Consider the following 26,029-nt stretch of genomic DNA (forward strand, 5'->3'; position numbering starts at 1 on the left):
GGTTCCTCTCATTGGTTCTCACTGTGGCAAGGTAAAAATAGAGCTAGTGGAAAATCCAGCTTTTATCATGTGTCATCAGAAGCTTCCTCACTATCTGGAGACCTACTACCAGGCTTGTGACTAGAAAGAAGACACGAAAACTGTATGACAGCTTTTTAGAATCTTATTATTTTGGAGACAGTGGGATTAAAAAAAAAATAAAGCACAGGATTTTGGGGGCAAAAATGATTGCTCTAAGTGAAAAACTGATACTGGATTGTAGTAAAGGGATCTACAAAGTTGCTCAGATTCTTAAGACTGGATTTGGTTCTCCAAACCTCTGTGCTGCGCTACAGCATGCTTCAAAGCAAAAGATACTTTTGAAATCAGGTACTAAATGAAGGTTGCATGACGGATTTTATTATCTTCCTCTTTTACTAAAAGTGACCTATCTGAAAAGTTTTCCTCTGGAAATATCTTAATATGCATGCTATATTTTCTTCTAGAACATCTAACCTAGAATTAGGACTTCTTTAAGGATGCCTTGTATTCTGGCTACAGGATTCAAACTGTTTTTCCAAAACTAGCTGTAGTTTTCTTCAGGTTAGCCTCTGCCATTTCTTATCATCATTTTGAAAATGAAGGGCACTTCCCAAATTTGGCTGTCTTTTGTGTAGATGTTGCAAACTGGCTTCAGTTCTGCAAATACTGCTACGTCTTTTTTTCTAACAGATGTGTGTTTTGTGAGATCTTCAGCTTAAAATGGACATAATTGTCTGTTCTATGCAAAAGTTGTGGAATTTAAAGTACAAGACAATATGATGCTGTAATGTAATTATATGGGAAATGACAGCAATGAGTAGGAAATACTAGAATATGGGGGGGGTTAAGTAATATTAATTTCTTAATATCTCCTCCATGCTTATAAAGTGAGAATCTATTCAATGTTGTTGAGCACTATAACTGTATTGTTTAGATGTATTGTTCTGTCATTACTGTGCTGAAGGTAACTTTTTTTTTGTACTCCTACTTTGTGTGTATGTTCATGTGTCTTTTTGCTATTGAGCTTGTACCCACTGATGTATTCTTAGCATTAACAGAGAGGTGAATATCCTGGATTTTTAGTCAAATTCATAAGTATTCTATAGCTTATGTATTTATGGAGTAGATTTTCATTATTTATTATTTTAAAGGCTCTCTTCATATCTAAAAGTTCAGCAGTCTCTGATGGATAAAAATTTCCACTTTTGGAGAATTGTCATGGGATATAGGGAAGAAGAGAAGAAATCAGAAATAATGATTTCTATTTTTATATTTTATTACTATTTTTAATATTTTTCCAGTGTAGGAAATACTTAATTTTGACCAATGCAATGTTTGCTGTATGTGCACATGTTCTGTAGACTTATTGTAGATTTTACATAATGGTAAAGGTAAGTACTTCCAAAAGCTTTTCCTTATCATCATCTAAGAATATTATTGATCTAAGGATACTGTAAAACAAAGATTTTCAGTAACAGATTAGGAAAGAAATTTAGTTAAGCTAAGACCCTCTTTAAAGTGTAGATGAAAAGTATGGGAGATGCAGAGGTATTCTCTGTTTAAGTAATCCGGTTAAGGTCTACATCCACCTCATTCTTTATGTCCCATGGGGACAAACTGTGTTCCGTAGGCTTTCTTCACTCTGCAGTGTCTTTCCATGAACTGAAATCTTCCCTTGACATTAGATTCTCCCTTTTTGTTTGCTTGGATTTTACTTCAGTGTTTAAGCTTTGTTTATCAGTCATAACTCATCCATCCTGTACAAAAATCTAAATTTAGTGGGAAATAGAATTATTTTTCTCAATACGCCTTGTTTATAGCCATTTGCAGTGTATCCCCTGCCATCTTTTCAAGGCACATTGTGGTTAGTGTGAGAAAGCGTAGTCTTCTCTGCTGCCTGAAACAACGGATAACACCTGAATAGTGTCTGTCAGACTGACTTCCCTCTCTCTCTTTCTCCCTGTTCATCTCTCCTTTTCTTGCTCAATTTCAGTTTAGACAGAACTGCTGCCTCCAGCTGGAGTTATGAGATGTTATCTTTGTTCGGAGATGATGCAATTTCTCTGATGTTACTTAAGAAGGAGTAAGGTAACTGGCTATCTAAGGGAGCAGAAAATTATTTTCATAATTAAAAACATGTAAACTCTGTTCTTAAAATCCACTCTTTTGCCTAGCATGGTTTGCTACCATGTAAGGGATACATTTTATGCCCTTAGCTTTCTGCAACGCTATTAGTATGTCATACTTGGAGTGTTTTTGTAGCATACCCATTGATACAATTCTGATCTAGTAATTCATTTATTGTTTCAGTAGATTTGCCCTTGCTATAAGATAGATTCATAGTTTGGGGTCGAAAAGAATTATTCGATCTCAGTTTTACAAATCGTATGGCCTTTATTTCAGCATGACTCAGCAGAGGCTGCTTGGACTGTAAAGTCTTGCATTTGAACCCAACTTGGGTTTGATGAAGCAGACATGATGTTAAGCTAAAGGATGTGTTCCAAAAGGCACCTGGAAGTAGTTTAACGATGTGAAGAGATGAAGAAATCCATGCCTCCATGAGTAGTCTGTTCTACATTAATAACTACACTTGGAGATCTGCTGGTCAGCTTCACCTATAGAATACACACTTCGTTTGTATGTAGGTTTTAATTGCAGGGTTATTCTAAGTTCGCTATCTGACAAAACTTTAGAGTTTATGTCAACTCATTTGCATTTTTCGTCTATGATGCCATCAAGGAAGGAAGTAATGTGTGTTTTTTTAATAAAACCTGTCCGCTAAAAGGTATGCAGACAGTCCTTAGTTACAGTGCAGCCTTTTATTGTTTTATCATAAGAATCTCGTATCAAGTTTTTCTCTATTTTGCCCAAGATTTGCCCAACTTAACTAGTGTGTAGTCATCAAGGTCATCTTACTTGTCTTTTCAGGGTACAGGTAGAGCATTAGAACTTTGATCCCCAGGAATTGTTCTAATGTTCCAGGAGTCATGAAAAAGTAACATCAGCAGGCCAGAAATCTGCTGAGGCAACTCTCTGGGACTCCTGAATGCTCATTTTCTGGGCATCCTAAGTTAAGCTGTTTAAACTAGCAGATATTTTTCTAATATCCTTTTCAGTTATGAATGGACTGGAAAGTATTTCATCATTATATTACCATAATTCTGATTCCTTTTGGAAGTAGCATGTCTCAGTGTACCAGTACGCTCTACTTCTACTCCTAGGTTGTAAATATTATGTAAATTGTCTTTCATTCTTCTATTTTCTTCACTTCCAGACTACTTCTGTAACTTACTTCCTGTCTTTTGCACTTCTAAATTGTTCGCATGTTTAAAAAAGATGTGTTATTGCTGCTTCCAAACTAGGGTAAGGTCTCAGCCAGAATTGCCTGCTGTCTCAGTTGTGGTGTATTTAATTTTTTGCTTATCTAAAAAAAATTCATTAAAAACTCTGTATTCATATTCTCCTATTGTTTCTTCTTTTTTTTTTTTTCCTCCTATTTAATTATTATAACAATTCAGTTCAGTTTCAGGCTTCTAGAAATATGTTCTGTTCATGTGCATACACGCATAGGTGTATGTGTGTTTAAGTATCGTTCTCAGTCTGTCCATGATGAGTTTAATTGTCCAGAGATCACCATCACTTAGGCAACTGGCAACTTTTACTTCAATGATTAAGCTTTGTTTATTAATCATAACCCATCGAAGAATGCCAGATGTTTCTGGCAGCTGTTTAATAATATCTTTATGTAAATGTTTTTGCTTTCCAGGAATTCACCAGGGCCTCTCTAAAATGTTGAAAATATTCTTTTGGTTAAAATTATGCATTTGGAGATAGATCATCCCTTACTCCATAGAGCCAGAACATTCATTTGTATGTTGTCTTACTGAAGAAACTGCGTTGCATGAAAACTGACTTTATGCAGAATCAGCATACAGGTTTATTTGAATCAGCAAAATGTTTCTTTCTGATTAGACTACTACTTATTCTTAACTGGTCATTGTAGAAAAGAAAATTCCTGCTTCAATAAAACTATGCTGTTAATACCATTAAGCTTGAAAAATGAAATAAATATATAAATATATATATATATATACACACACGTACAGGTATCACTTAGCTTTTGTATGAATATGAACTATTTGTTTCTACTACTATTTCTTGCTTTTGCATGTTTACCTAGTGGATCAGCAGCTCCCAAATGGTGATGTGTTTAGCTCCCTCATCTGGTGCGCAGTGGATGTAAATGCTTCAGGAACAAAATGTTTTTCTTTTATTTCCTGCATTGTATTTCTGTCCTTCCATAGATGGCAAACTTTTATTATATTTTCTTTTCCTGTGTAATATTGAGGGTGATTCTAGCACTGATTGAAATCTCTGAAAGAAAATGCTGTAAAAATACAGTCGTCATCATTTTTTACAGCTTTCTGGTAAATTGTGGAGTGTTCTCATTTAGGCCTGACAAGTGGGATGTTTGCACAGTCTCTTACAGCTGATAAGACGAATGTGTTCCGTGTTTAAAAATTAACGGGTTTCATTATGCGTCATTATTTTCATAAATAGAAGTTGAATTTAGCTGTACCTGGGCTTATTTTTCTTTTTTTTTTTTCTTTTACAGCTTTTTCGCTTCCAGATCTTACAGAGCAGTTTTCACCTCCTGATGTTGCTCCACCAATCCTCATCAAGATAGTGGAGACAATTGAAAAGAAAGGTAGGCTGAAGAGTGATCTACTAAGGCTTTTTGTTACTTGCGTGAGCCAGACATATTATGGGGCATATACAGACATTTTCTCTCACCAGTGACGTACCTCTTTATACACTGTGAGGTTTCAGGCTCTACGAATAGTCAACAGCAGCATAAGACTAGCCTGTTCCATACTGTCTGTCTCTGCTAACTACATAGGGTGGCAAAAGTTGAGCATGCTTTTAAGTCTCAGTTAAGTCTTTGATGTTAATTTGGATATGTCAGAACTTTTGTCATGTCCATGTCCCATTCCTGCAGTGGCATGACTCAGGCTTCTTACTTCTACCTACCTAAAAGACCTAGTGTTTTGAGGAGTATATTATACATTCATGTAGAGTGTAAAGGAAGATCTGGCTCCCATGCTGCTCCTGCAGGCTGTTTTCTTCCCTTGGGATATGTGCCTCTGTTTCCTAGTCCTGGCCTTCTGTGGTCATCTTGTGGAGCATTATACCGAGAATGGGGGGCTGTTGGGATCTTTGAGCTTCAACGTCCAGCTCTGTCTGCAGATCCAGCAGTTAGCATGTATAAAGAACTGTTTTAGAGCCTTGAAAAGCAATCACATTCAGTAGGAGGGTGGTGATGGGAGAATGTTGCTAATTTATACTGTCAGCACTTATTTGAAGAAAACAGAAGTATGTTGTCTCATGGCAACAGTCACTGGAATATTTATGTATCCCATCGATTTTGTTTTGAAGGTCTGGAGTGCTCAACTTTGTATGTAACACAAGGCTCAAGCAGCTCAGCAGAATTAAGACAAATTCTTGAATGTGGTAAGTACAGCTCTCTTCCTTAAAGCACTAGATTGATTTTGTGGTCACACTGATACCATTTTCTTTGGTCCCCTACTCAGCTTATCTTATTCTGGATAATATAATACTAAACAGACAAGTATCAGTGAAAAAAAAAAAAACGCTTAGTAAAGTTTACACTTTATATGAAAGGTATTTTTTTGCTTTTGCGGGTTGTCTTTTTTTCATTGTATGGTTCTTTTCCCAAGAATAGTTATTTTAATCATTTCTTGACCACTTGCTTGTTCAAGGACTAAAAGTCTAGCTGTGCAGAAAAAAAAAAGCAGGGGGGGGGGGGGTGTTGGGGTTGTTTGTTTGTTTTAAGAGGCAAGGGAAAGATACACTATTCCTGTAAGGCTAGAGGTTAATATTTTGTAAACAAACGGCCAGTTGTTTACATGCAGTTCTGTGCATGCATATTTTTTTTTTTGGTGCAGTGAGAGGCAATAGCTGAATGTTTCTTGCCTGGTACGGAGATGATGCTGGAAGGGAAATCAAGAGAATTGATCTGATGTTGCTGCAGTAGTCTGGGTTCTCAGGCTTTGGACAGTAAAATGCAGTTACACCACTAACACCACATACCCATTCAACTTCTCTGAAATATACTTCCTTCTCTTTTGGTATTATTTTTTTTTCATGCCAGAATATACTGGCATGACAAAAGTCAGTTACACTGTGAGAGATGAGGAGCTATTGTAGCAGGAGTGCTTGCCCATGCCTTTGCAAGCTGGGGTGCAATGTGTGTTGTGAGCTTCCTCTTGTATGAAAAAGCACAAAAATACAAGAGCTAGGAAATGAAACTGGCTACATGCCGTATTGCCAAACGGACTAAGCAAGCCACTCATACTGTAAATTAGCTCTCATCAGTTTTAGTAATTACAACTATTAGTAAAATGAACAAGAGATGATACTATGAGTTGACCATTCCTTCAAATCAAAAGAGCATCTAGTCCTCTACTGCATGAAAGCAGAGACAGGAGATATGCCTGTGGTGCTAGCTGCCTAAGCCTTATTTTTACTATTCTAATTATATTATTTACAGCAACAAAATGGGTACATTTCTTAATTTATCTGGATCCCTTGTTAAGCCTTGAAACTAATGTGTACTTTTATGAAAGGTTTGTCTATCTCCTAAGATCAAAAACTTGTGGTTTACATGTATTCTTTAAAATGTAATTAGGTTTGAGGAAGGGAAATCAGGACTTTACCCTTCAGTAACAAAGTCTCTTTCTCTGTTCTCTTTAACATACTATCAAAGTCTTCCAGGACAGAGCCAGTGTAGTAGGTGTCCAGACACATGGATACAAGCAGACCTGGTCTCCTCTGCCTGCTCTCTTGATCTAGCAGTGTGCAAGTCAGCTTTGTTTCCGAACCGTGAACAGCATTAATGTGCTGTTCTGCTTATGGTTAAAATGCTCTGCATATTAATTTGGATAACTGCCTGGTAGCTTCAACATAATACTACTTAGCTCCAAAATCAAAACTGATTTGCATCTGGCCAGCTCAGCAGACAGAATAGTTAAGATCTGTTTATGACTTTACACCCAAAGAGTTGCAGAGTACCACAAGTTTATTTTTACTCGTGTATTCATTATAATAATTTGGGATGTACTTCAGAGAATGGATCAACACTGAGAGAATCAGGACTTAACTTGAATTATGAAATAAACATCCTGTGAGCAACAGAACTATTGAAAACTGTTTTGTAGAAATTTGTGGTTGGATTCTCTGATGCTTCATTGCTTTTGTGGAATTCGTAGCCACACTACAAGTTTTTCCATCATAATTTTCTCAAGTGGATTCTTTGGTGTCTGACAAAGATTGAGCTCCTACTGCAAGCTTTCCTTTGGGGAAAACAAGAAGGGTAAGGAGGAGCACTAAGCGTTTCACTACTCTCTCTCGGATGCCTTTTTTACAGTATGTGTAGACACACAGTGTAACTGTGTCCTCTACCTTCCTGTTCAGTTTGGTTTAAGCTGGCCAAATAGGCTCAAGAGTTATTTTACAGGGGACTTGGCTACTCTGGAAAGTCAGTCAGCACTGGTATATTTAAATTCTTGTACCAAACATGCATCTTTTTGTAAACATTTGGGACTTTACTGCACCAGATTTTCATGTTTTAGGAGGAAAGCCAATCTTGCTCACACTAAGCATTTCTGTGTTTTCCTATTTTTATTTTTGCTGCTGATATTCCTTGCTTCAGTGCTAAGAATTAGTGACACTCTCAGACCTTAGCTCAAGTCATAACTATGCTGGAAGGATACCAGGTTTTACAAGATAAATCCCAACTTACGGTGCACCAAGTTTTGCACGTGTATATTTGTTTCCACTTACACACATAAATATTTACAGACATGGGGCCCCAAGTTGTTAATCAAGCTTCCAGTCATAATAGAAGGAGCTGCCAGCAGAGAACCTGCATTTGAGCAAAGCCTTGATTAATACTTACTTCTTACACAAAATATTTACAGGTAAAACAGAGACCTGTTAAAAATATTCTGATGATTCCACAACATTGCCAACATCCAGCAAGTCACTGCCATTATTATGAGTTCAGCCCTGCACTGTATATGACAGAAGGCTACACAAGCTGTGATAGTCATTCAGTTCATCGGATGCCAAAGGCCTGCACACACTGTTGAGCACTGTATATTCTTTATGTCAAAGATGCATATTGGTGTCTTCCATTATGTCTTTTGAGTTGTTCCCCATAAACCAGATATTAATTAGCAGTTTTGGCTTGGTATAAAGAGTTCGTATCACAAGCCTGTACATTTCTTCCAATTTCTAATATATAAAAAATATGTTGCTCTTTCCCTTTAGATGCCTCTTCATTGGATTTAGAGACTTTCGATGTACACACTTTATCAGATGCTCTCAAGAGATATCTCCTGGACCTGCCAAATCCCATCATTCCAGCAGCTGTTTACAGTGACATGATTTCTGTAGCTCAAGGTATGAACACCGAATTATTTCAAATGTCAAACAAAGGAGCTTTTGCTAGGATTGTGAGCACCCAGTGATCCAGCTGTCCCCCATAGAACATGGAAGATTCTGAACAACCTGGCAGCATCTCAGAAAAAAATAGATACCTTCATTGCTTTTGGTGGAAGCTGTTTCAGTTCAGATCTAGACATGCATTATTTACTTATCCGTTTAAGTTAACATAATGCAAAGTATAGAGATAGCCCCGTTCTCTGCATTTTAGGAGGTAGAATGACTATAGAAAAACTGGGGGGGGGGAAAATCAAGGACTTATCTGTGTGCAGAAAGCTAATTTTTAACTTTTTATCAGTGCTGACAAAGTAAATGTATTAGAGGTCATGGTGTTCTGCAGTGTGTTGGGATTTAACAGATTATGAAGTGACAAATGCAGGCGTGTAAGATTCATCATCCATAGTGGTCGTTTCAAGGAAGCACAACTTACAGGCTTTCAGCTCGTGGGCCTTGTATTCTGTTATATGTCCCAGGACAGGATATTGCTACTGGTAACCTTCAAAGTTAGAACAGCACCTGTGAGACTTATCTTGTGCATCTCAGAATTACCCAATCATGTGTGACGCTAAACACAAGACAGACTTCTACCAGCACACTCTGAACACATTGTGGTTTTTTACCAAAATGCATATCTGTTTCCATTTGACTTTTAAATACTTGTTCTTTACTTTTCCCTGAGCATTTCACTTTTTTTAAAAGAAGAAACAAGTCTTGCAGCACTCACGAAGGACAAAATTTTTATTATTTTTCTGTAAAATTGATGCTTGCAAGAATCATATATAGTTACATTTTACTTGTTAAATATTCTTGTTCTGATATCAAGAGCCTTTTATCTGTTTGCTTGCAGAAGTCCAGAGCTCAGAGGAATATGCTCAGTTGCTGAAGAAACTCATCAGATCTCCAAATATACCTCCCCAATATTGGCTCACACTCCAATATTTGCTCAAACATTTCCTCAGACTTTGTCAAGCCTCCAGCAAAAACCTCCTGAATGCAAGGTCTCTAGCTGAAATTTTCAGCCCTCTGCTTTTCAAATTCCAGATAGCAAGGTACGTGGGACATCTTTATTATATTCTGTATTGTAAACGTGGGTTAACTACGTACAAAAACAAGTTTAATGAATTAATTTTCTGGCCTGACTTCCCATGTGGAGGGCATTATTGTATTTTTTTCTAATTCTTTTGAATAACACTAATGTAAACTTCTGTATTTTTCCTGTTTCTTACTGTCTAATCCATCTCTTGCAGCTCTGATAATACTGAACACCACATAAAGATCCTAGAGGTTTTAATCACAAGTGAATGGAATGAGAGACAGCCTGTACCAGGTAAAAATTCCTAATTTTAAAAGTTTTATGGTGTTATTTTCTTAAATATTAAAGTTTGTATTTAAGGACAGTAAATGTTCATTGTTTTTCTTTTTAATGAAACAATGCAAAAGTAGATAATTACAGAACCAAGTTATTTATATTTTCCATAGTGAGGTGCAACATTTGTTTTATAAGAAACTGTCCTTTTTATTAAAATCAGTTTAGTATCCATGGTTTCTACAGCCTCATGGTATTCCTTTCTTTTTCGTTAAAAAATAGGAATTTTTTCTAAACCAATAAAATGCGTATCATACAGTGGTAGGGGTGGGAGGAGTATATTCTGAAGATTTTAGTTAACTGCCACTCTAGACCCAGACAAATTTTCTTGAACTACAATACCCCATAGAGATCATCTGAAGAAATTGAGATTTTCCTCTTTATTTACGTATATTTATTATTTTAATCCAGAGACTCAAAAGATTTATTAATCAGTATCAATAAACTGTGCAGAAAATTTTCTTGAATGGGGTTTTAATATTAGATCACACTTATTTCGATTCTGTGAGTTTGCATCTAATTTAGTTAACGAACAGTAAAACACACCTCTAACTTATGCAAAAATCCCTGTTTTTAAATCAAATATTTGGTAGGAGGAAGGCAGAGTTGCTTACTGTGTGAAAAGGAAATTATTAATGCAGGGGGACTTTGTATGTTAGCTTGAGGTAATTCCTTTTATAGCTTATTAACAAAGAATATCTAAGCAAAGGATGGGGCCATAGTGAATAGAACCCTGGGCATGTTATAGCTCTCCCACCTCTATTGACAGTACAAGGTAAAGTTCATGGCAGTAACATTTGTAGGGCTGCTTATGTTTTGAAGAGCTAGAACACAGCAGCAGAAAAACAGCAACAACAACAACAAAAAAAAGCATTATCACTAGTATTTCTGGTAGGTTCATTTTATAAGCCCCTTCATCAACTAATGAAGGTTAATTTTACGTGGCTAAAACAAAGATTTCTGTTCCTACTGCTGTGATTGAAAGGTTTTTCCAACCTTCCTAGCTCTGTTAGTTAGGAACCTTCGCCTAACAGTTAGTGTACATGTATTTTCAGCTAATTTATAGTTCCTTGGTTTTCTTCAATTTTCTAAAAATAGTTAAGGAGGCATTTCTAGAAACGCAGTGTATTTCCCTTCCTAATGTTTCATAACAACCAGCAGAGTCCAAACTTTTAACAACTACTTGTCTTACCTTATTAAGCAGCAAATAACTGCTTATCATTAAAGAATGAGTGTATCTTTGCCGTGTGTTACAAGCCTTAAAAAGCAAAATACACTGTTGAAACCTCTATATTCTACAGAGTTTGATAACAGCATTTTTTTTGAAATGATGTGTTTGCAAATGCTTTAGGATATGTAAATTTACATGGCTTGAGGCACTGGTTGGGTGGGGCATTACAAAGATGGGGTCAATAGTGAGAGTTTCTTAAGTTGCTCTTAAGAGATCACTTAGTTGCATATAGCTCTGAGTTGCTTCCTATGAGGAAAATATAAAAGTGAAAGGTGTTGATGTTAGAACTACTAATGAGGACACGAAGTGTAGTCATCCTGAGAGTATCGTTAGAGTACTTGAAGAAATGTGGCTGTATCAATCAGATTTATAGGGTTTGACATTTCATTAACCATTAAAATCATGACACTGCATTAATCATTAAAAGCAAATATTTGTATTTAATATTTCATCTGAATTAATTAATGTTTTGTAATACAATTGTCTATTTTGAGGGTCCTTCTGGGATTTTTTTATATGATCTGTTACAAAAATAGATCTCCTTATGCGTGTGTTTCACAGTCCATCCCTGGCAATGGAATGTTTTTAGTAGAACATTTGCATATCTATAAATGCACTGAAAAAAAATGACAAATTTTCAAACTTTGTGGTTAGCTAGTCTCTGCTCTTAGACCTCTGAAGTGCTCGAATACTTTTCAAAACTTGAATCTTTATAGAATGCTACATAAGTCTACAGTATTACGACACAAGCCTGTGTTCAACACCTTAATTGTTCAGTGACCTGATCATCTGAAATGCTCTGTTTTTTATAGTTCTTATAGAGGATTATAAGATGTATTTTTCAAAATTATCAGCTTCAAGATTATTGACTGCAGCGTCTTGAATTTCCATTTAGAGACATTGTAATAAACGAAGATGCTTAGGAAAGAGATTTTTTTTTTCATGTAAGTGTTCTGAGAATGACGATCTGTAATAGAATTTGAGAAATACAGAAGTTAAGAGGTTTTAAACAGAAACAATCTTGTTGAAAATGGTGTAATGACGATTGGGCAATTACAGGTAAACCGATGTAGCCAGGTTTCTTTTATTTTTCACAGACTGAAGTGATAGCATGCTCCTTTATTTTTTCTTTTTCTTTTTTCTTTTCTTTTTTCTTTTTCTTCCTGTTATTCTTAGGCCTGCATGAAAACATTCAGTCTAAAATGAATTGTGCATGAAGTTCTAGTGGTGTCTTAAGCAGTGAATAGGTACATTATATGCGAGGCTGGAGATGTCTGAATAGGGAAGAGACTTTTGCACAGCTGCGGGCCTTTTTCTTATCACATCACTCACTTATTATCCTTCTTGCCTCAACACAATAGAAAGTATGTAGATTGGACCAGCATCTTAAATTGGACATCTTATGGTTACTAACGTGGTGCTATGCACACCATAGCACAAAAGCAGGAGTTAATGTTAGGCCATTATTTGATTTTTATTTTTTTTTCTATTGGACAAAGCTGGACTGGTTTTTTTTTTTTTTGTTCCCTGTCACAATGTTCATCACAAACTCTGTATTTTTTTTTGTGAATTACAATAACATTAAGCACTCTGCAAAAGTTAAAACACCAAAGTTAAAATACATGCCATTATTATGTGTGCAGTATATGAAGACATGGTAGAGTTGCAGGCATGGCATGCTGACCAGCCAGTGCCCGGATGGTCAGCTAGCCAGCCAGCTACCCTCTGGTTGGCAGAGACAGGTAGGTTGATGGGAGATGAGCTGGGGGTTCTGGGGGAGAACATGGGGGGTGATCAGGGTCACGCTGGGGTGGAGGGATGCTGAGGAATCTGCAGTGGCTGTTAGGAGCTGCATGCTGTCTGGTACACATGAATTGGAGCCGGTAATGGCCTGCATGCCTACTGACCTCGAGCTGCTTTGTTCAGACTGCCTGTCCCCTTTTATTGCTGTAAAATACTGCAGGTTTTAAGCGTGAAGAAGTAGGTTTTACTACTTGCTGTGTCACAGGTAAGAGGTGAGGTAATGAGACCACCTAACGGCTCACTTGCTGGGGACTGAGGTGCAATCCTGGCAGCACTGCCAAAAAGCTGGCACTTTGCTTTCAGATAAACAAAATACCAGCAAGCTTGGCAGCACAATAACCAGAGCAGGGGAGTATCAAGGCTGGTCCTGCTCCTCTGGAATTTTGTCTCAAAGCTGCCCTGGCCTGTGGTGGTCAGGCTTAGTCCATAGTCTTGTCTGTAGCATCTCGGGGCTCAGTGGAGGAGGATGTGCAAATGCCATCTATTGCCAGAACCTTTCTTCATCATGTCAGGACTTCTCTGCATCATACCACAGGCTTGGCTGAGCTGTTGGCAGTGCAGAGTGTGTTTTGGAGTGTGTGCAAGGCAGTCCATCCATGGGAGAACTGATTTCACACTGGCTATTGCGCATTGGCTCCTCACCCGGCAGAGGGCTCCCCTTCTAAGCTAATAAAAGTCAAGCTTCATACTTGGTCTAGAGGACAGCAAAATGTATCGTTAATTGTCAGCCCTAGCTATTCTGAATTCTTGCTTTAGACTCTGACAGTGGGGCATACGCTAAATTTCTCACTACCAAGTTGAAAGTATTTGGTTAAATGTGTGGGATAATCAGAATTGTTTACGTATTAATGCGTGTGCGCATGTATATTTGTACATAAGTACATACAGAGTTGTGGAATCTGATCAATTCTCCTTCTGCTTCATACATTATTTTGTAGAAACAAATTTCTTTACTGATAGAACAACACTATGCTTAAGAGTGCAAAAAGTAGTACGCTGCTGCCTTTCTGCAAATGCAAATCTATACATTCAATGGGTACCGTTCAAGTTGCTGAAATTTAAATGTAGATAAAAGTTAAGGTGGTGCAATTATGTGAAAATGCAGGTGTGTGGATGTCGGGATCTGATTTTTTTTGACAAAACACATGATTCTTTCTGCAGGATGATTAGGCACTCATTTTTGCACAAGGCACTGGGATAAAAAAAAAAAGAAATGGACTTAGGAACAAAGTCTTATCTTTCATCTCTGCCTGTGTAACTGTGTGTTTTGAAATGATAACCAATTAAGTGACCCCGGCTTTGGGATGTCTTATCTTCTTTGAGAATATGCATCTGTGCTGTGGTCCTATAAACCAAAAAAAAAAAATGTTATTAAGCCCATCTGTAGCTTTTAACAGTAAATAGGAGGTGTATGAGTTACTGTCAGAAGTTAGATTTTACCTCTTCTCTTGCTGTGTGCTGTCTTGAGTTCAGAAACACAGGTTACTGTCTCTATTTGAAGTAGGCTATACGTATACGACTGTGCTACTTTAAATTATATATAGATCTGACAATTGTTCAGGTAGGCAGAGGCTAAGACTAGAAAAGTGAGGGATTTCTATTAGGTGAAGCTAATCCATCAATGGCAAAACATCAAAATTGTACTGAAGATATTTGGGATTTCATTGTGAACTACAAGTGGCTTTCGGTAGGTGTGGTATTTTGTAGCGTGTGGGGATTTTGCTAGGTGGAGTGTTTGGGGGTGAAACTTCAGTGCTGTTTGACTGCCATAAGGAGCATGAGCTGAGCTCAAGGACCGCTGGTACCAGCAGTGCTCACTGTTACCAACAAGTGGGAAGAAAATATTAATCCCCTTCACTCCTTTCTCTGAATTTGTGGTCTTGTAGTCTGCTTGTCCTTTCACTTTGGATTTATTTCCTTGTAAAACTATAGCTGGCAAAGAAATTAACTTCTGTAGGCAAAGGGAAGCAGTCTTTTGCTGTTCCATTCCTTTAGCAAGTCAGATTTAAGGCAAAGAAAATATATTTCACCTAGGCTGCTTCCTCCCTAGACAGTCACTTTTCCCACCTGCCTGTGGGAAATGAACAAACCTGACGTACTAGCAAACACCGTGAATATGGACAGGTATTTTCTCTACTATTTTCAGTTTTCAGGATATGGGTAAAATGCTTCATGGCCTCATTCTAGGGGTCTTCAAGCAACACATGTATTTGTGATCCAATGTAGGAGGTGATGCTGTATTTGCAAGCAGGCTATTTTGCTTGCACAGGGCTGATCTGAGAGATGCAGCTCTTTTCAAGGAAGATTTTGAATCTCTCTTCTTTTTTTTTTTCTGCAGAAGGTTAGCCACTTCCTGTATTTAGCTGTTCTTGGTGCTTTTCTTGACTTTAAAACTGTATTCACCAGCCACTTACACAGAATATTTTAAGGCCGCTTACAATGGTCTTCTCATTTACTTAGCTAAAATGAGAAAGTTAGCCTTGCATTGGCCATTTGTTGGCTGTTGACAACTTTTACTTTGAATCTGGCTCCCCCTCCCCCACTAGAAATCCCTGGCTCAGCAAATATTTGAACCTGCCCAAGTTAATCATGAAACTGAGATCTTTATCTCTGAGAGACGTGCAAGCTACCGAGGGTGTTTTTTTTTTTTTTTTTTTTTTTTTACAGTACTAAAGTCAGGTTCACTTTTTAATGATGAACCAGAGTAAGTGGATACCTTCTGCACAGCACAGAGCTGTAAGCAGTTAAGAAGAGAGAGAAGGCTGGGGTTTTCTCATTACACATTGCAGCTTTTTAGAGATTTTTGTGGAACGTTGGTTGGAAAGCAGAGTCTTCTTTTTTCAGAATTATCTTTTGCTTAGTTGTTTCAGAGAAGCTTCCTAGTAAAAGAAGGGTTTTTTGTTTTGTTTTGTTTTTGTTTCTTAAAGATTTTTATAAGAGGAAGCCAATTAATTTTTCAGGTTATTGGATTGTGTTTTCAGGCTGTATTACAAGGGCGAGCGTTTGCGATGCATAATGTACAAAGTAAGTGATTTTGAATTTCTCTTGAGTTTCTTTGTGTTTTCTTTGTCACCTTGTGGAGGTATTTCACTATAACCAATTACCAGGTAGAGATTTCACGGTCTTAAAATAGGTGAGTGAAGGTCAAGTGCCTGCAGATTACTCAGGGAGTGGGGAATTGCCTATCTGCCGCCTGTCTTTTCCTGCCCGCAAGCTAGGCTAGTCCACACTGAGCACTAACCTGGTTATACGAGCATGGGCAACCCAGAACTCAGCCACCACTGAAACCCAGGAGAAGTAATTTCTCCTGAAAGACCTTATTCAACAGAATAAAAAAAATCTTACCGATCCCACATTAGACCTAAATGCAGCAATATAGTCTTGGTAGGAAATCTTTATAACCTAATTTAAATAATTACCTTGGCAACTCAACTGTTTAGGTAGCAGGTGGGCTAAACCTCCAAGCTCAGTGTTTGGACTTGTGTCTGGGATGAGTTCAAGTATCCTGTTTCATTTTGGAAATGGAAGGAATCTTTGGAGCATGTCTACCTAAACAGGGAGGGGAGTCTATTTCAAAATGAATTTCAGCTTGTTAATATAGAGAGCAAACTAGCGTGTATTTTTTTGTTAACTGTTGGTTCTCCAGACATGTTCGTATATGTTAGTGCTCGTCTAATGGGGTGAGATGGTGAGTAGCACGGAGAGGGTAGATACGTGTGAAATATTTGGGATGGGTATAAACTGTGTTAATTTTTTAATGGGTGTTTGTGAGATAGAGCACACTTCAGCTGCATCAGGATTCCTCCTGATGTAGGCACAGATAGTTGCTACAGTTACTCTTTGTTGTGGTTATTTTTGGTATCTGGTTTTCTGCCCCCATAGATTATAGTGAGTATAAAGCATTTAGATTGCTTTACATAGCATTCTGCTCTGGAATCAATAGTCTGTTCTGTGCATGCTTCTTCCAAGAGGTCTGAGAGCGGTGCTGCCAGTGATGGGGGGGCTTAGAGAGACGGTTTCCGAATAGTACAAGTATGCTGGTGGCATAAAGTCAAGTTCAGAAGAAGACACTGACAAGAACTCTTGTTTTTAAAGACAATTAACTTGATAAATATCTTGATGAGAGCAGGGTAGAGAAACAGTGTGAAAAGGCAGACTAAATCTCATGTCCTGACAGACTGGCTTTTTATGTTCAGCAAAATCATTTTTCAAGATCTTGCTCAGTTTTGACTTTCTTGCACGGTGCAGGAAAGTCTGATGAATGTAAGACTACAATATTTGATTTTTAGATTTCAAAATGAGTTAATCCAGATCAATTGGAATTGTATTTTATTACAGAATGAAACAGGGGGGTGGCATCTCTGCAGTAAGCACAATTTATATAATAATATTAGGTATATCAGATCTGTGTGCATATTAAAATATAGAAATCTGTACCGTTTAAAAACCTAATCCATATTTCATTATGTAGATAAATAATGTATGTATGTAATGTATGTAGCCTAAGTATGTATGTGTGTAATGGGTATATAATGGCTATGCTCTTTTTCTCTTCTGCATCTTTAACATGCACACAAGCCTTTTAAAGCTTTTTCAGTGGTAAACTACATGCATCTGAGTAGGAGAATGAATCTGAGAAGTGACCTACCTCTCTGCAAAGGGAGCTGCACTGTGTGTGAGCATGCATGTGTTGTGTGTGCGTGTGTGTAAGAGCTACGTGCTGCAGCATATCAGCCTTTTGTCATCCTGCCAGGATTGGACTGTACCATGCTGCAAAGTCAGGAAAATGAAATGGAAATAAGGGCGCACAAGGAGAGCCTGCTCAGGCTTTTTGCTTGTAAAACCAGGTTTATATTGCTATTCTGCTAAATGCAGGCTCTTTCTGAAACTGAAGTTGTTCTAAGATTAATGTAGAACAAAATGATGAAACAGGAGTGGTCTGGTGACATTATTTTGACATGATTGGCTGAGGATTATGATGTAATAGGTTACAGTGCAGCCCCTTATAGGTTTTAAAATGAATTCCAAGACACCATTACAAAGAGAGCCTGACTCTTTTCTTGTATCTGAGCTTACTCAGTGAAACTCATACAAATGTACAATACTGTTTGGAATATGGAAGAACTGGATATAGAATATCCTAAGACAGATATAAATTGTGGCACAGACTTGATGTTTTACATAGAAATGGATCCACCAGGTAAAACTGCAGTCTTATTATGGAAGACTTAATTCCTCTTGGTCTTTACGGTAGCTGATGAAAAATACTTAATGGATATGTAGGATTTATTTACTTTGTCATTGATACAAATTAGAATTAAATTGTGTTTTTGTGCATGGTTATAGCAATTAGAATCATAACCTGTAGAAATACCTGTCTGCTTACTTAAATGTTTTTTTACTGAATTGACCTGTTTCTGTTTTTTTTTTTCTGTCATATGTAGTTCTAGCTCTGCTATTATATCATTAAAAAATATCATTCCTTTTATTTTGCTATTTTGCTGTCTTCCACACTGTAGCTAAAAAGAGATGCTGTAATAACACTTATGTTTCCTGAATCAATGGTTACAATTCAATGGTTTGGATTGCTTTAGGAAAAACAGATTTTAAAATGTAACAGTATTAACTGCATACCTGATATCACATCATTTTTTTCATAGTATATAAAAATATTATGCTATCTTTATATTCACTGCAGCTTTAAAAACATTGTATTTTGTAGCTGGTCATAATATACATACAGGGATGTTCATAAGGAATGTTGTACTTACTAGAGAACTAAAGAGCTGGCTTGATTTTCAATCCTGATCCCAATGTAGTCCCCCTTTCTTAGTAAGTCAGGAGTGCTGCAGTGTCTTCCTCTGGCACCCACTGGCATACGTATGCAGCTTTGACATTGAGAAAAGGGGATGTTTTTTTTAATCAGTCCTGGCATTTGGAAGACAATTTATTCTGCAGAATACTAAGATTAACACAAAGGATATTTGGGTCACAGATGGGTTTCTTAAAGTGTTTTTTTTTTTTTTTTTTTTCAAATGATTGCACAGAATGCAGAGGATCATGGAAAGCTAATTCTTGTATTAAAACGTGCAGTATTGCTGTGGGTTTGCATCTTTTATTACTCAGCTAATAGGTGAGAAAACAGCAATATTAGTGTAAGATCATCACATAGGAGAAAACAAAATTAAATCTTACATGTTTTATTATTTATAGTTACCTGAAGCTGGTCGAAGAAGGTAAAAGCAAACTTTAGATTTCTTTTATCCAAATGCTTTCCTCACAGGGAGAGGAGATGAGTAAAGTGTTATATTTTGCTTAAAATATACTATTGCAAGACTAACGTACTTTTTTGAAGCAGTACATCCTTCTTGTTGAATTGTATTTTTTTCAGTAAAATTTCAGTAAAATTGATTCCTCATTTAAATACTGTCAGAGGTGGAAAACACTGTTTTGTAACTATTCCTTTTTTTTTTCTCATTCATGTAGTAATGTGTGATTTCAAGGAATATATGGTCATGTTTTCAATGAGTTATAATCAACTTTTTCTCCCTTTATCTGCAGCACTGCCTCCTAAGCCACCGAAACCTAATACTGTAACTAACAACGGCATGAATAACAACATGTCATTACAAGATGCTGAATGGTACTGGGGAGATATCTCAAGGTAAAACATCTCAAGACATGTATTTCTCATGTCTGGCTTTATATTCTTGCTCTGTTTTTCTCTGTATGTACTCTGCTTAAGTATAGAAAAATTACAGCTCTAAGAGCCATTTTTAGGATATTTTCCAACACAAACATATCACAGTTGGTTTTATTCCATACATGACTAAAAAGTTACTTGCAGTCCATTAGAATGTAATATGTGAAATGATTTGGTTGGTGATTGTTCTGTTGTTTTAAGGCAGCTGTATGAAATGCTAGCATGAAATACTAGTATGAAAAGACAACACCAAGAAATAAGTATTTTTTTTCTTGTCTTTCATCTGGGTCCTCAACTGTAGGCACAACAGTTAACAAGCCAGACTAACAAGTGCTATGTATTAGCAACATTTTAAATGTACTATATATAGGTACATTAGACCAGCACTGGCTGCTCCAATTGTGCAGGCTTGTATGAACAAGCAGAAGACCTCTGCATGAATATAATTTTGTTCGAGCAGTGAGGGGACATAGAATATACCATTTTTGTATCCCAGTTGTTCTCTAGTAATTCTAAATAAGCTATTAAATAACTGTGTTTATTTATGTGGAGATCAAGAAGGCTTACAAAAAAAAGTTATTTTAAAACAAGAATTTAGAGCACGGTGAAAGGATAAATGAGTGAGAAGAAGCTGAAATGATTAGTTACTTTTGCTTTCATTTTAGAGAAGAAGTGAATGAGAAGCTTCGAGACACTGCAGATGGTACCTTTTTGGTACGAGATGCTTCAACCAAAATGCATGGGGACTACACGCTTACACTAAGGTAAGACAGTTACAGTAGGTCTGTAATACCTTAAGTAAAATGCAATACTGCTTTTAAAATACCACGTTCTTTCGGAAATAGTAGTAGAAGTATGCCTAACTTTTCAACAAACTTTACTTGCAGGAAAGGAGGAAATAACAAATTAATCAAAATATTTCACCGAGATGGGAAGTACGGCTTTTCTGACCCGTTAACTTTCAACTCTGTGGTTGAGCTAATAAACCACTACAGGAATGAATCTCTAGCCCAGTACAATCCTAAACTGGATGTAAAATTACTGTATCCAGTGTCTAAGTACCAGCAGGTAATTTAGTCTATTTTCTTTGTGTTCCACTTAATTACAAAGAAATTATCGCAGACTGGGGAGACATTTATTACAAAGAATTTCAGCTCTGTTAATATTTGAAAAAATAAAGTGGGTATAAAAGTGGATATTTTTGTTTAAAACCAACAGCATAAATTGCATATAAAGAATTAAAACTTTAAATACTGCAGAAGCATTATTAAGAAATAAATTTAAGTTACAAAATACCCCACTCAGTGCTGATGAAATATATCATTTTTATTATAAAGCTGCACACTTGCAATGGAAAATTGCTTTTTGTCATTTAGTTTTATTTTGACTTGCATATTGTGCATATAATATATCATACCTATATATTGATAAAAGAGATGTCACGTTTACCATATAAATATCTGGGCATTTTTAAGCAGTCTGGAAATCTGTGCAGTGTATTGTGTTTTTTTTTTACCAAATATCTTTTCTTCTGTTCACCATCCCAGGATCAAGTGGTAAAAGAGGACAGCATTGAAGCAGTGGGGAAGAAATTACATGAATATAATACCCAGTTCCAAGAAAAAAGCCGAGAATATGACAGACTCTATGAAGACTACACAAGAACATCTCAGGTAAAATAGATTTGAAACCAAAAGGGGAATGGAAGTCTAATGTGGATTTAGAAGACTGTTACTTAAATTCGTGTTGCTATTTTCTTCCTTCCTCCTTCTCCCTTCCACCATGACTACAATTGCCCAAAAGAGGAAAATGTACCTTACGTGCTTGCTCAGTATAGTGGAATTGCTTACTCATGTTTTAACAGTCACCACCTACAACCTAACTCTGTGCTCAAGACCGACACGCACATCCAAAGCAAGCACCTTGATTTACAAACACATCTGCATACTGGCCTCACCAGGGCTAGTAATACTAGTAATACTTTAATACTAGTTTTGGAAAGGTCTGGTTTCACTGATGCAGGGTGGAGTGATGACATGTAGATACCCTGCAGGAATGAAAAGCTCCCACTGTCCTTCTTTTATCTTATCCAATTATTAGCCAAGTCTTGAGGTTGTGGTGAATTTGTGCAGTTTTACACCCCTAGAATCAAGGCTGCTCCTTAAAGTAAACAGAAAATATGCCTGAAAGTAATTGAAGAAAGGTGGAGGTGTGCAGGCAATTTGAACTTAATTGTTTCAAAGTCTTAGCCCTGGACTAGCCACGCAGGGGCAGGAAGATGGACTAAATGACCTCTGGAGACCAGTCCACCCCAGTAACTTAAAATTTTATTTCAGAGAGCCAACTATACTTCTAAGGACATTAGCTGGTACAAAGGGCAAAGTGCATTGCCATAAGGCTAATCTTCAAAAAATTATTTATAAAAAACTTATTTATACAAAAGAGAGCTTGTACATAACTCTTTGTCTAGTAGTTTTTCTTTCCTGGAAAGCCTCATCATGGTTGTCTTTTGCAGAGGCCTGTTTCCTCTGTTTTGTAAAGCTCTGCAGACAGGATGCATTCTGGTAATGGGATATTGAAGTCATTCTGTTAGAATATACTGAAATGTCTCCATGATACAAGCCAATAAATCATCCGCTCTGTTTGATAACAACTGTAATTTAAACAACTATTTTATTTTCAGGAAATTCAAATGAAAAGAACAGCTATTGAAGCATTTAATGAAACAATAAAAATATTTGAAGAGCAGTGCCAGACGCAGGAGAGATACAGTAAGGAATACATCGAAAAATTTAAACGCGAAGGAAATGAAAAAGAAATACAAAGGTCAGTATGTGTATTTCAAATTGTATGATTTTGAGGAAAGAAATAATGCCAAGTATAAATCTGCCTAAAATTAAAGCAAGATGTCAGGGTTAAAGTTGTTCAGCTGTAAGCAAAGCAAACTTCAAATGGGGTTGATGTGAACTTGTAAAGCATGAAGCTACATTTAGAGAAATTATCTGTTCTCTTAAAAGTCTATATGAGAAAATAGCAGACATAAAGTTATGAATAAGACATTATCAGAGTATAACATACCACATTGTTCCATTCAGAATTATGCACAACTATGAAAAACTGAAGTCTCGAATAAGTGAAATTGTGGACAGCAGGCGTAGATTAGAAGAGGACTTAAAGAAGCAAGCCGCTGAATATAGAGAGATAGACAAGCGTATGAACAGCATTAAGCCAGACCTCATACAGCTGAGGAAGACAAGAGACCAGTACTTGATGTAAGTATCATTATGAATTCACAAATGTATACATATATATAAACATATATATAATAATGTGATATAATAACAGTATAATATGATAATAATATAATACAAATATATTTATTTATTGGTATCAAACTTCTGAAACTAATAATTAATTTTATTTGGTATTACTGTCCAGGTGGCTGACTCAGAAAGGTGTTCGGCAAAAGAAGCTAAATGAATGGCTTGGAAATGAAAATACAGAAGAGTGAGTATTAAAAGATTTAAATATTCCTGGTATTTCATATCAGCTTGCACAGAAGTGAGATTGAGCGTATTTAATTCTAGATCCACCCAGAGGGAATCTCTTCTAGGTCTCTTGTAACAATGTTCACTGTTAACGCAGGGCAGCCTACATAATGCAGGTATCAGAAAGGATTCCCTCTCACCCCCTACTCTGCCTTACACACTCAAGGAAGTGTGTAATCAGGTTACTATAGCAAAGCACTGGAACTTAACCTGTGTCTTTATTCTTACTAACAAAATGAAGATTATAAGGTGTTGGTATCTTGGAGGGATGTCATAAATTGTTCAGAAGGTCTCTTAGGCACAGGCGGGCTGTTTCCCAATTACAGATGTTGATACTATGGTGCTATCTAGTATAGTGGTGCCCACATCAGTGTATCACATTGCTATTGAAGGTGATAAAATTGTGCTGAAGAGTGGTCCTTCTCCATTTTTATGGTCTAGTCAGTCTTTCTGGGAAATGGCAGGATAGTATTCTGTCATTTCAGCAATTCAGTTTTAGTATAGGTTCTGGCTGGGGCCTGACAACTGAATATGTTTCACTTCATTCCTGGAGAAAAAAAAAAAAAAAAAAAGAAAAAAAAAGGCAGCAAAAAGCAAATATAAACCAAATTTTAAACAGAAGCAAACTGCAAAATAGTATCAAAATGCCTTAAATTCACAGTTAAAAATAGTAAACAGTGAAGAGTGAACAAGTAGAAAAAACAAGTGGTCTGAGTAATATTTGTATCAACATTTTCTGCTTGTGTAGTCTCCTGTGCATGCCTTCTACACTGCCTGGCTGAACATATAGCAAAAGCAGCAGATTGACAATGACTGTTTTCTGGTTTTACATTCTAGTTTTGTCCACATTAGTGGTCTATTTTAATTTGTCCTGGTTTACTGAGTTTCCTGCTGTTATCCTGGAAATTGTGCAACTGCTGTGGCTGCATTGGTAGAAGAAGGGAATAAAAATGGCATACGCATTTTAAAGCCATGTTGTTCACTCAGTCTTAGTGCTGCTCAGAGAAGATACAATGGAGAATATGTAGACACTTGTTTCCGCTGGTACTCTCATCAGTTAGACAGAAAGAGCAATGCCAGGCTGTGGTTATAACATAGCATCAAAATAGTAAGTGAAACTGTTTAAAGACAATCTTCCTTTTCTCTGTCTCTGTGACTCTCCGATTTGTTAAGTGCTCAGGTTTCTGCTGGCAAATTAAACTTTGAGAATTTGACTTTTTCTCTAAAGTACAGCAGAAAAAAATGAGTATAATAAGCAGCAGTAAAAATTGGAATCTCTTTCTCTAGTTGCTGAAAATAGAGCCACAACTGAATGCATTAGAATTTATTGCAGGGCAAAGAAGTACTATGGGATAAGGGAGCTGGATAGCGGGTCATCTGAAACAAAAGAACCCTTTTTTCCTGAAAAATTAAAATATGTGAAATCGCTGATCTTGGTAGACCACTTTGAGACTCTTCAGAACAACTGATTGTAAGCAGAGAGGCAGAGGCAAAGCTGACAGTGCAGGCTGCTGGGCAAATAGGGAGCTTTGGAACTGTAGAGTATCAAAGTGCTGTCCCCATAGCTGAACCAAAGACATCTTATTTCACAGTGCGTTTAACTCAGATGGTTCTATGAAACTCTGAATTAGCTTTGTAGTTGGTGGCTGTTTTGGTAAAGAAGGTCTTATACTACATGCTTTTTTCATAATCTCGTCAGGAAAGAGAACACTACTATTCCAACCTTTCCACAAAGCCATCTCCACTATGAATAATTTATCTATCTACCTGTACAACTGCTCATAGCTCTCCCAAGCAGCAGATGTAATCAATACATTGCATGATTTTTCACTGCTGACCAAGTGTTCTGATCTTTAGAAATGAAGCTGTCTCAAAGGATATTGATTTCGGTGGGCTTGCTGTATACCAAAACAGGGAGCAATGGTAGAAGTGCTGAAATGCTCACAGCAGATTCTGATAGATAAAACAGCATCCTTTTATGTCCATCTTCACATCTACATGAGTATTTTTAAAAGAAACAGGGACCAGAACTTTTATTTCAGTTCAGCAGGTGAAATGTTGTAGTATTACATGGTTTACACCCGTAGTTCTACCAGGGAGACAACCTACTAACCAAATTTTTCCAAGTGATATGAAAGGGGGACTAGCATATTCATGGTTTTTGCTCTGCAACATGTTTTACAAACATCTTTTGTCTTATTTTGACAGCCAATACTCTATGGTAGATGATGATGAAGACTTGCCCCATCATGATGAGAGAACATGGAATGTGGGAAATATCAACAGAAGCCAAGCTGAAAATCTGCTGCGGGGAAAGCGAGATGGAACATTCCTGGTTCGAGAGAGCAGCAAGCAAGGCTGCTATGCCTGCTCTGTTGTGTATGTACCCTAGATGTGAACGATGTAAACATTTGAGGCACCCGCCTTGAGCAAGCGGCACATGCACACTTGCACGTGTGTGGATCCCATTGGATCTTTCTGCTTAGAAGCAGACAACAAGTACTGAGGCCATTCTTATTGCCACTCCATTTTCTACACAGCTCAAACCTGTGCTGCCCCCACAGATGAGGCTCATTGAAAACAAGGGAAAGTAGAGCATGGAGTAACTCATTTATCTACAGCTACTAAGTCTTGCCTAACTCCTGCATCCTTAAGCTCACACAACACCTGGGAATTTGGGTTAAACCTAGGCTGTTACCATTTTCCCACCACAGAAAACTATAGAAGGAATCCTATGTAGTGACTAGCATTTTAATATTTATTGCCAGTACCTTATTTTCTAGCTTAATTTTACTCTACTGACAAACTAAAAACTGTGTTTTCTTTGTGTT

General features: G+C 37.0%; 1 protein-coding gene across 4 annotated transcripts in view; it reads left to right on the forward strand.

Annotated features, from left to right (window-relative positions):
• Window positions 1–26,029, forward strand: part of PIK3R1 (phosphoinositide-3-kinase regulatory subunit 1) — a 58,913-nt gene that overhangs the window by 28,307 nt on the left and 4,577 nt on the right. For 2 of the 4 annotated variants that reach the window (XM_035553662.2, XM_050716233.1), the window contains exons 3-15: window positions 4,637–4,729; window positions 5,458–5,532; window positions 8,374–8,505; window positions 9,395–9,596; window positions 9,795–9,874; window positions 19,509–19,611; window positions 20,316–20,414; window positions 20,538–20,718; window positions 21,198–21,323; window positions 22,334–22,476; window positions 22,746–22,922; window positions 23,089–23,157; window positions 25,407–25,577. In XM_035553662.2, coding sequence (XP_035409555.1) covers window positions 4,637–4,729; window positions 5,458–5,532; window positions 8,374–8,505; window positions 9,395–9,596; window positions 9,795–9,874; window positions 19,509–19,611; window positions 20,316–20,414; window positions 20,538–20,718; window positions 21,198–21,323; window positions 22,334–22,476; window positions 22,746–22,922; window positions 23,089–23,157; window positions 25,407–25,577 — 1,651 coding nt within the window. Of the gene's footprint in view, window positions 1–4,636; window positions 4,730–5,457; window positions 5,533–8,373; window positions 8,506–9,394; window positions 9,597–9,794; window positions 9,875–15,312; window positions 15,972–17,601; window positions 18,148–19,508; window positions 19,612–20,315; window positions 20,415–20,537; window positions 20,719–21,197; window positions 21,324–22,333; window positions 22,477–22,745; window positions 22,923–23,088; window positions 23,158–25,406; window positions 25,578–26,029 lie in introns of those variants that run through there. The other 2 variants (XM_050716235.1, XM_050716234.1) reach the window with 2 other exon arrangements.

The sequence above is a fragment of the Cygnus atratus genome, chromosome Z, assembly GCF_013377495.2.
Source record: "Cygnus atratus isolate AKBS03 ecotype Queensland, Australia chromosome Z, CAtr_DNAZoo_HiC_assembly, whole genome shotgun sequence".
In the NCBI taxonomy this organism is placed as follows: domain Eukaryota; kingdom Metazoa; phylum Chordata; class Aves; order Anseriformes; family Anatidae; genus Cygnus; species Cygnus atratus.